Source organism: Nicotiana sylvestris, chromosome 6, assembly GCF_000393655.2.
Source record: "Nicotiana sylvestris chromosome 6, ASM39365v2, whole genome shotgun sequence".
NCBI classification, from domain to species: domain Eukaryota; kingdom Viridiplantae; phylum Streptophyta; class Magnoliopsida; order Solanales; family Solanaceae; genus Nicotiana; species Nicotiana sylvestris.
Window position 1 is genome coordinate 193,010,339 of NC_091062.1, and position 11,565 is coordinate 193,021,903.

Below are 11,565 nucleotides of genomic sequence, written 5' to 3' on the forward strand. Positions count from 1 at the left end.
ATCGAACCTAAGGGTCATCCCTATTTGGGACTATTCGAGCCCAAGGGCTTCCATTACCCGAGCCTAAAGGATATACCTATTCGGGGACTATTGAGCCCAAAAGTTATCCCCGCTCGAGGACTGTCATCTAAAATAAGTTTGGCCATCTCGGTTTATCAAATCCTGGAGGCACAAAACCTATTAGGTAGTGCCTAAACCCAAATGGCTACGGCCATGGTAAAAAATGGCTCGGAGACATCCGAAGACCATAATCAAAACATAAGGCCTTCAATAAAAATTCAAAATCTGCCAAAAAGTTACCCTTGACAAAAGCATCGTCTAAGAACACTTAAGCATTCTTGGAAAACTTTCGGTCGCTTCGAGTTTTCAAAGCTTCGAGCAAATAATAAATTACATCGAGGTCAGGTTCTGTTTGGACCACTGAAAAACAAATGACTTATTACTACATTATATTCTATGATAAGGCATTAGAAATATTTGCAAGAATAGAAATCGTGAAAAAATGCTAAAATAATTGAAATTGCCAAAGGAGGAAATTTTATATATTCCGGAATATCTTTACATATACCCAGCAAAAATGGCCTCAAAATGAACAAAAAATATGTACACAAAAACTAAAAAACCTAAGGCATTCACACTTGTATTTCACTGGAGCCTGATTCGTCACTAGAACCATCGGGGCCTTCCAAGTCTTCGAAGCCCGTGGAGCCCTCTTCACCTTCAGGTTCAATTAGTTTCGTGTCCTCGATCTCAAGTTTTTTTGCCTCCTAGACCTCGGTAGATAGGTCGAAACCTCGAGCATGTATCTCTTCGAGGGTCTCCCTTCGAGACAGTCGCCTCACATATTCGCCATTAGTCTTCAGGAGGGCCTCGACAGCCTCAACATCGGCCTTGTATTGGGACACCATCTCCTCAGCATCGGATGAGGTTGTCTCCAGCCGGGACCTCGTTGCTTCAAGCTTTATTCCAAGGACATCCCATTCTGCGGCGGCCGAGCTCAGTTGTGCTCGGAGATCTTCTTTTAGTTGAGCCCGTTTATCAACTTTCTCATTCGCTACCCGAAGTTGAACTTCAACCGAAGAAAGCTTTTCCTGGACGGTTTCCTTCTCTAAGGCCAGCAGATCCATCTTGTTCTTCCACCTATTGGCCATGACTTGGATCTCGTTCATCTCTTTTTGAAGCTAGTCGATCTGTTCGATCTTTTGCTGGAACTGCGAGGTTTGGTTGTTAGTCACTACGACTAGTTCCTTGTTTCTAACTTCGAAGATCTTTACCTTTTCGACCAAGTCGGCTTTCTCCCGCCTTAAGACCCATTCTTCTTTCTGAGCCTTATCCTGCTCGGCTGAAGGTCCTTAATGACCCCTTCTTGTTGCTCACTGAGGAGCTTGTACATATCCCTTTTTTGGGATAGCTCCTTGACCTCGAGCTCAAGATGATTGACTTCGGCCCGGTAATGGAGGAAACTCTCATGGTGGAGTACCGATGCTTGCAAAATATTGAAGGACGTAAGGAAATATCAAAACTTAAGCAAAGTTTAAAAAAGACGTGACGATGCCTTACCCGGTTTAGTGCCCGCTCCGCCTTATTGAAGAGTCACGACATGTTAACCTCATATATTTTTGCCTTGTCCTCCTCAGTCACCAGGCATCAGAGACAGCTGGATATCCCTACGGGGGCACACAGAACTCGGGCATCCTCAGGAACGGTAATAATAACTGATCTCTTGCGACTAGGGTCTGCACTCAGGGCGGGAAACTGATTGATCAACTTCGGGATCGAACTTGGCCCGCTAGCTTCCGAAGACGGGTCCTTCATCGAAAGTTATAGGTCGTCCAGCCTGAAAAAATCTTCCAAAGCAGACGAGTCCGCACCATCAAAATAGGAATGAAGCAGATCCCACACCATGGACCTCTTCATTGGACCTCTCCTTTCCTGCTTGGGCCTCCTCGAGCATGGACTCGGTGTAGGAGGGAATCCCTCAAATCTCTATTATACCGGGCACTTCCTTCGGAGCAGAGCCAGTGTCCCGGGGGGTCTCAGCCTCCATCTTCACATCAATCTCCCGGGTCTGAGAGAGATTGACCTCACGAATCTCCCCATCGATTGCTGCCTGCTCCTCGGGAGGGGTCGATCCGTGGCCACAAAAATATCATCTTTTTTGGACTCATCCCCGAGACGAAGAAGCGAGTCCGCGTTAGGTGCTCGTGAGCCAGAGATATTCTTTGGCTTACGAGCCAATCTTTTCTTTTCTCTGAGACCATGGAGCTCGAAGCCTTCCTCTTCATCCTCTTTTTCTTCTTCTTCTTCTTCCCCACTGTAGCTCGAGCTGTCCCAAAACAAAGGGATCAACGGACATGGACAAATCCTCGTCACCTTCTAAAGGCCTAAGTTCAGTGGTCGTGGCAAACAGAGTCAGTATGACGTAAATTAGAAAGCCTGATATTACATATTCGGTGGAAGGCCTTACCATGGAAACGGGCCTCCCATCAGCCCTTCGAGAACTTGTGCTCCCAGAATATGACATATGTGTACACATTCACTCGAACCACTCCTTGAACTGAGAGATAGTGTTTGGAACTCGGGCAACAACTGCATTACCAAAAATATGAATGAGAAGAAAGGAAATAAATAAAAAATTGACGCTTAAGGAGAGACTATACTTACGATATACTTTCCACTTCTCAGGGAATGGTATGAACTCGGGGGGAATCAAATCTTCGGTCTTAACCCGAACGAAGTGTCCCTACCAACCCCGGTCTCGGTCTTCATTAATTCTCGAAAATGGGGCCCCCTCAAAAGATTCGAGGACTGTATAAATGAAGCAGATGATCGATGGTGAACCGACGAGATTCAATCTTGTTCACAAAATAATGAAGGAGGATCACGATCCTCCAAAAAGACGGATGGATTTACCCGAGGCACACTTAGTACCTCTTGCAAAAATCCAAAACAACCGGGTTCATCGGACCCACTGTGAAGGGAAAAGTGGAAACACTTAGGTATCCCTCCATATATTTAGTGATGGCATCCTCGGCCCCAGGGACTACTACGTCCTTACCTTCCCAATTGCAGTCTTCTCGGACCATAGGGAGGACATCATCGGTAATAGAGCATATATACCTTGATGCTCCTTCATACCGGTCCTGTTTCGGTGAGGGTTTTTCGACTTTAAAGTCATATGCAGTTGAGCAATCCCCGCGGATGAACATTTTTAAGGGAGGCTCGGGGGCCGGCTCGTTGGCAGCCAGTCAGGAGAAGCCGTCTCGAGGACAATAATTTTGGGAGTAATTGCCTCGATATCAGCGGTCGATTGAGAAGAGAAAGCAACTTGTTGGGGAAAAGATTCAAATGTTTTAACCATTGTCATTTGAAGAAGTTTGAAAACTCAATAGAAGATTTTGAAAGATAAAGAGTTGAGTATAATGGTTTGGAAAAAATCTAGGTAAAAGCCTAAAAATTACTATGAAATCTTGAAGAATAAGGGGAATATATGAAAGTTTGAAGAAGGCTGATGATATCTTGAGAATTCGAGGGAAGCTTGGTCGAAAAAGTGGAAAAAAAAAAGAACAAGGGGTGAAACCTTATATAGAAAAAAGTTCACGTCGCTTCATATTCAGAGGTAAACAACCGATGATTGACACGTGTTCGAAGTCAAAGCGACGTGACTGATGGGACATTTCGACTTCTTCGTCATTTTTTGCTATAACGAAAGAAGGAACCAGGAAACATCTGTTGTTTCTCGCCGCTTCGGCAAACCTACCCTTTGAGAAACGAGGGGACTATCAGTATACGGGTAAAATCGGGGGTAATGAACACATCGATTTTCCGGTGGGGGTAATGAATAAAAGACATAATGTGTAATCGACATTGAAGCCGGGAGCCGCCCGTAAACAAGATTGAACTAAATACCTGCCCCCGGGGCCATCGAAAATGTGACCCCAGACCGGATTCGATTAACGAGACCTCGGAAAACATTGCCAAACGACCGCACACGATTAACAAAAGGCCGTGATATCCGCGTCCAACCGGATATCACGACGTGAATCTCGGTTCGTATTAGCGGCAGATCGTAAGTCGCCAGAAGAAAGATATTTACCTTTTTTAGAATTGTTTTAGGGTAAAATTCACATACTATATAAAGGGGAAGTTGATAATTCATCAGACACGCATCCCAAGGTTGTATACATTTGTTTCTCTACTTTTACAAATTAGCCAAAGTTCTTGGTTCGGCTAATAAGTTCTTCACAAGCATTGTCTCGGGACCCAAGGCAGGCTTCTAATTAAGCTTTCAGTCGAGCCCGGACTCACTATCATCACTTGTTTAACAATTTATTCTGTATTTTGTTTGCTTATCTAGGGTCATTAATCACTTGTATCAAATTAATCCACATGTTCTTAAAATTGCATATAAATTCAATTGTTATCCATTTTTAAGGGCAAATACTACTACAAACATTTTTTTCAGGGTCGAGATGACAATATGAACAAGCTTAGACAAGCAAAAGTAATGTAACCCAAAATTTTGAGACCGAATTTACTTAGAATTTCGGCCTGACGTCTTTCCTTTTTATTGAATTTATCTAAGACCATCTCCCCTTCATACAATTAGCTTAAAACCCAAATTTTAATTTTAATTTTTGTTAGTAGTCTTAGCTATTGGAGTAAACATGATTGGTCATCCATACAACTATACTAATATATAGCTTGTTGGAGCATGATTTCTTTTTTGACAAAAGTACTTTTTTTTTATCGTTACAAATACTTTTTTCAAAGTAAAGGTATGTGGCCAAGTTTTTAGAAGGAAAAAAGTTTTTGAATAAAAACAAAAATAGTTTTTGCGAAGCAAAAAATAGTAGATTCCCCTCTAAATCACTTTTTTTGAAGAGCGTTTTTGAGAAAAATATATTTAGATATATTTTTTTAAAGTTTGATCAAACACTAACTGATGTTTAATTGATTAGCCAAACTTCTCACTAAAAGTACATTTGAGAAAAATACTTTTCAAATAAACTGATTTTAAAAGCAGGCAAACAGGCTATAGGAAATCAAACCATGTTCCACGATTAAACCGTGTAACTAGTGGTGGGCGTTTGGATAGTTCAGCTTGGATGTGAAAATTTCGATTTTTGGATTGACGAAATGACAATCCAAATCCAATTCAACTAATCTCGGATTAGATCGAAATCTTTTAGTTCGATTTCGGATTAATCGATTTGGATATTTCAGATTTTCGATTTGAGTCTATAAATTGAGATATTTATTCTTCTTACAAAATGAACATCCAAATTAGGTATTCATGTTAAAATGCCTAAAAAGTTCCTTATTCTTACTGTAATTGTCTAAGTAAAGCATTTAAGTAATTAAATTGTTATCAAAAAAGCAATGAGAGACATTAGTAGGGCCGATAAGAATTAACGACAATAAAACTATATCCAAATAGAATATATTCTGATATTAAATTAGTAATTAGTATTGAATATATGAGATAATGTCTAATAGTAAGATATTGGGCTTATTGCTATTGGTATATGGATAATAGATTAATATCTTATGAGTAACACTAAATATAAAATATAAAGTATAAAATTTTGACTTTCGAATATCTAAAAATTCGAATGCAACTTGAAATCCAAAAATTTAGAAAATTAAATTAGAAATCCAATCCATAATTTAAAAATCCAAACAAAAATTCAGAAAGTTTAATAAATTTTTGGTTTGGATTTAGGATTTGGCCAAACTATACTCACATTTAAGCTGACACGCGTCCTCAATAAAGCGAATAACTGTAGTACTAAAGGCAATCAAAGTTTGTGTCTTGTCAAAAACAATTAAAAGAAAAAAACACATGGATAAGCTACATCACTATCTTGTCGAACGGCAAATAGATAAAGCACATATTCCGTAATATTATACACGTCATCAACATTATCATTCAGTAACTGGTCTTTCAATTTGTGTCACAATCCTTTCATTTTGATCGTTCAAATATTTGATACTATTTTTTTAACAATATTATTGTATGTAACTTTTACAACTTTTAAAAATTCAACTATATCACTTTGAAGATTTTATACAAAGTTTACAAATCACTATTATCACTTTGAAGATTTCATATAATTTTTTGCCTTCAAATGTTACAAAATTAAAACTTATAGTTGGTATTTACCAGCTATAATCGATAGTGTTGATTTTCACTTCTTTTGAGCCGGGATCTTTCGGAAACAGTTTCTCTATCTTCATTAGGTAGGGGTAAAGTCTGCGTATACTTCACCTTCCACAAACTCCAGTAGTGAAATTTTACTGAGCTTCTTGTTTTTGTTATAATCGATAGTGTTGAGAATTTTCACGAGTTGACTTACATGGCAGTTACTTAGAAAATGATGATTATAAATAACACTAATATAATAAGAATGAATTGACAAAGTAAAAAGAATGATAAATGAATTTTTCTAACTAATTAATGTACATTTTATATTTAAATTAATATAATTTATTAGAACACCCTTTTTAATATACCCGCAATACCAACCGAGCTACAATTTAGCCGCCACAGCATCAAAGATCATTAAGATGTAGGACGGTGAATGCGGTTAAAAGTTTTTGCTTCCAGTCAATAAAGATAAGTTGTAAAAATCAATTAATTTTAAGGTACAATGCTTCCTCTATAACCCAAAAATTACCTCATAACTCATTTACTCGAGCATTAAAAATGAAGGAAAAACTATATTGTATAGCCACTTCCAAAAATAATACTCAACAAAATAAATATTACTTATATATATTAAAATAATATACATTTTATATACATAATTAATGTATATATTTTGTACATTTAGCTTGCAAATATAATTAAATGGGTAACTTGCCCTAAAATGAATTAAGCCAAATAGAGGCAAGGTGTGGCAGGTACCTTAGCTCTTTCTTTCACTATCAAATCTACTTTCAATACTGGTTTTAGCTTGACTTCTCTCCCACCAAAACACTTCAAATTTAAATTCATGACTTCGTTGTCCGCCAGCTATTTATACTAGTACTATGTTTTCAAATGAAAAAGCTGGTGATGATTAGCAGTTCGTATTATTATACACTTTTCTAAGTGAAGGCAAGGAAATCTTCATAAATAATTAGGTAGAGATTTCATGTTATCGGTCAATTGTTATCTCGGCCAGCGTTTACTAAGATTTTCATTTGTGACAATGAATGACACCCAGCAGTTTAGACAATGTTCTAAGTTTCAATATAACCTGTCAGTATATTCTTTCAAAAGATGCTTTCACTATAAATAATAAGTTTCTCCTTTAAGCATACTTCTACAAATATATTGTAGTTGTTACTTGTTACTGTAACAAGGGAGAGACCATAATTCTCGGACAAGAAAGCTTTCCTTGGCACTAGCTCTAACTAAACGGTTATAGCTAGGAAGGAACACTGGCCAATCTTAACATTAACCACGGATGGTGAGTCCAAGCCAGTTATATCTTGACTACTACAAATAGGTAGTGGAGAACCATGGTTCGAATCCCAACGGAGCAAAAAAAAATTAGGTGATTTATTTTCATTTGCATAAGCTTTGATGCGCAAAGTAACTTCGCCTGTTTGGCCAAGCTTCCCCAAGGCTTAAAAGCACTTTTTTTCCTTAAAAAAAAAATCTTTTTTTCAAAGTTGAAGTGTTTGGCCAAGTTTTTAGAAGAAAAATAAAAGTGCTTTTGAGTAGAAGTAGAAACACTTTTTTAAAAGTAATTTTGAGAAAAATCCACTTAGAAGCACTTTTTTACAGCTTGGCCAAACACTTATTGCTGCTCAGAAGTGCTTTTCAAATTAATTAACCAAATACAAACTGTTTCTCACCAAAAGTAATTTTTAGAAAAGCGCTTTTGAGAAATAAGCTGATTTTAGAAGCTTGGTCGGAGAGGCTATTAGTACATATGCTAGCGAGAAATAACAAGTACCTGATAGAGATAGAATAGTCAAGGTAAAACTGTTCCAAGCACCACCATTGGTTTAAAAAAAAAATTACAGATAGATACTTTTGAAGGGGTCTAGGGAATACAGGGAGGCTCTGCCCCAAATTGAACATTTTTGCTAACACACACAATTAATAGGCCATAAGCAAAGCCTAAATCTAGAAACCAAAATTCAAGTCAATCCAAATGAGACAATGAGCAATATTTCATTGTCATTATCTTTATGCTAATCAACTTTGTAAAGTAGATTTTAATTGAACTTATTAATTTTATATGTACCAACGCAGGGGCCTTTGATATGGAATCTAGATGATGTATACAACTAAGTAAGCCACCCGGCACTAACTGTTTGTTAAATAGAGATAGTGTTAACAATTGTGAAGGACAGCTATTTGTATCCTAAAAAAACTTGGAATCAAGTTAATAAATATTTCCCCAAATAGCAACATCATCATTCATCAGTTATCACAACAAGAGTAACTAAAAGAAGATGCAAAAGGCGCATGTTAACATTTCACTCAGCACTTTACAGAACTTCAAAAGATAACATCCTATAGAGAAAAATCAACTAAGAAGAACATTTTGATGGGGACAATGCCCCCCCCCCCCCCCCCAAAAAAAAGGGCCACAAGCAAAGTCTATAATCAAGAAACCAATATTCGAGTCAATCCAAATGAGACCATGAGAAAGATTTGATTGTCATTATCTTTATGCTAATGACAATCCTAAAGAGAATTTAACAAAAGTTCTTAGTTTATCACAAACATGTACCAAAGCAGTGACCTTTGACACAGAATCAAGATCATGTATGCGGTTAAGCCACCAGGTACTAACTACTCATTAAACGGAGAGTGTTGCCCCAATCCATAACAACTTGCCAAGGACAACGTATCTTTTTATAGTTGTGGTGTCCGATCTAGCTTGCACAGACGTCTCGATTAATTCCATAAGATACTTGCTTCCCACCAACATAAGTACCAGATAATGAGAACATTCGTAATTAACAAAACTCAAAACTATATACAAAAAGCAGGGCAATTAAAAATGGAACCAACTCTATAAGATTTCCCCCAACTGCAACATTAAAGTTCATACCTAATTAGCATATAGTATCATCCTACATTGTACTAGTAACATTTAAGTCAGTTGTTTACAGAACAATGTCAAAAGATAACACTCCAGTAAAAAAAACAGCAACTAAAAAGAGCACATTGATGGGCACATTTTGCATCTTACCCATGTAATTAACTAATTCCCCAGGTGACAAGAGAATTTCTCTAAGGGTGTTCAAACTTGAAAGAAGTGAAAAAAATTCTCCGACAAAGGGTATTCAATACATGTTATATACCTATAAAATCTAATATTTTACCTATATATATAATATGAGTAATTTTTTGACGAAGGGTGGTCAATTGACCATCCTTAAGCAAATGTAGCTTCGCCCTTGGTATTTGCTACCTCCCACTAGGACAAGCACTAGGTAATGAGAACATTTGGAATTAACAAACTCAAAAAGAAAAAAAAAAAAAGTATATACAAAAATCAGTAAAATTGAAAAAAGTGGAATCAAATTTATAAGATTTCCTCAAAGTGCAACATCATACCTAGTATCATGTTACTCTCCTACATTTTAGTAACATTTCTATGTCAAAAGAAAACACCCCAAAAAAGAAAAAGAAGAACTACAACTATAAAAGCACTTTGCTGGGCACATTCTGCATCTTTATCAAGATGCCTTCTTAGCACATGAATACACCCAATGCACCACCCACCAAAAAGAGTAACTAAAAGAAGATGAATGGAAAATTTAAAAAAGAAAATGAAGTAATAAAATTTTCATCTCCATTTTCAGCTTATACTTTCTGACTAAGCCTAAATTTATAGTTGTAGGAACTACTAATCTAATCAGAAGGTTCAAAATGGCGCATAGTAACAAGAAGGGCACCTGATCAAACCATTCTCATTACAAGCCGAGCAAGTCCTGAATCCACCTTTCTCACTGTAACATTTGTGGGACCCACTGCACTCGTCGCAGAGGATAAATCTATGGCCGTCACACACTTGGCACGCGCCGAAGCCCGCCGCCGGAGTCAGCCCTTCGACGTACTTCTTCAGCTCGCCGGCTTCATGCAGCTCCCGAATCTCGTCCGCTCCGCCAATGTACCTCCCGCCGATGAAAACCCTCGGCAGGGGCAGTTTCGTCTTTTCACGTACCCCCAATATTGTCCTCAGCTCCTCCATGAACCCGGCGTCCATCGATACATCTCGTTCGTCGATCGAAACCCGGAAGCTGCGTAAGATTGTTCTCACGGCTTTACAATCGTCGAATGTAGAACGGATAACTCTCAGGCTCGTGAAGTAAATCACAATCTTTTTCTCAGCTCCAGGGATTTGAATCAACGGCTCTGATTTATGGGTCTCCTTAGGAGTCAATTCGGGTACGGGTCGGGTTGAGAGAGCACGGAGGATGGCGTTAACGCGCCGGACGCGGTGGAAAATATTGGGCTTTTTGGTCGGAGTGGGTGAGTTGTTGCTGGAAATTGAATCGTCGGAGCAAAGGGTTTGAATATCTTTGAAAGAAGGGCAGGAGAAATTTGGGGAAGAGGGATTGTGAACCCAAATCTTTGATTTGGTTCGAGTTAGCAACATGGTTTAACAGAAATCGAGAACCCAAAAAAAACAATGAATTGAGATTTCGCTCTGTTTTTTGCTTGTCAGTGTAATTTTGGGTTCTGATCCAATAGAGAGATTGTCGTGTTGGAATTGATTTTGGAATCAGCGAAAATGGAAGAAAAATATAGGGATAAAAATGGTAGAGTTTGAGGGTTTGGCGTCAGAGTTAAGGAAATGGAGAAGAGGGATGCGAACGCGGTGTAAGTTGTCAGGGTGGGTGGGGGTGCCAGAAGAGAGAAATGAAAGAGAAAAGATAAAGGTCATTTTGAGAAAAAAAAATAAAATAAAAATACTACTAGTACTATACTATAGTATAAAATAAAACGAAGGAGAAGAGCACGTGTTTGGTTTGACCGAATGGTTTCAATTAGGGGGAAACCTATAAACCGCACCAATTCGATAATTCGAGTCAAATCGAAAAAAAAAATTCGATTATGGTTTGGTTTGATTTGATTTGGTGTTGCAAAAAAAAATCGATCATAATTGGTTTGGTTTGGTTTTAACCAAAGAAAGTCAAACCGAAATCAAATCAATCCGACATTACATATATAGAAATTTGAGATATATTTAATATATAAATATATTTATTGTGATGTAATTTATAAATATCTATTAAAAAATTTCATAATTTTATCTTTTAAGGTATTATTTCAAGGTTGGACTTAGAACTTTTGAATGTTCCAAGAAGTTTTATAGCCATTAATATTAGTAAATTAAATAATGCTAACAAAAGCTCAAATCAAATCAAATCAATACTAATGCTAACAAAAGCTCAAATCAAATCAAATCAATACTAATGCTAACAAAAGACATTCAATTTAATATTACGAACGAGAATGTATTGAATATCTATTTTTTGTTTTGTAATAATTTTGGATAAAAATGCATACCCTCTTTTTATTTTTTCTTTAGCGTTTAGTCATGTAAT

General features: G+C 37.4%; 1 protein-coding gene across 1 annotated transcript; it reads right to left on the reverse strand.

Moving 5' to 3' along the window:
- Positions 1-9,515: 9,515 nt before the first annotated feature.
- On the reverse strand, positions 9,516-10,895 carry LOC104228986 (uncharacterized protein At5g39865). The gene has a single exon (XM_009781551.2). It carries the CDS (start codon positions 10,611-10,613, stop codon positions 9,879-9,881), a length of 735 nt encoding a protein of 244 aa, XP_009779853.1. The 5' UTR covers positions 10,614-10,895; the 3' UTR covers positions 9,516-9,878.
- Between the last annotated feature and the right edge of the window lie 670 nt (positions 10,896-11,565).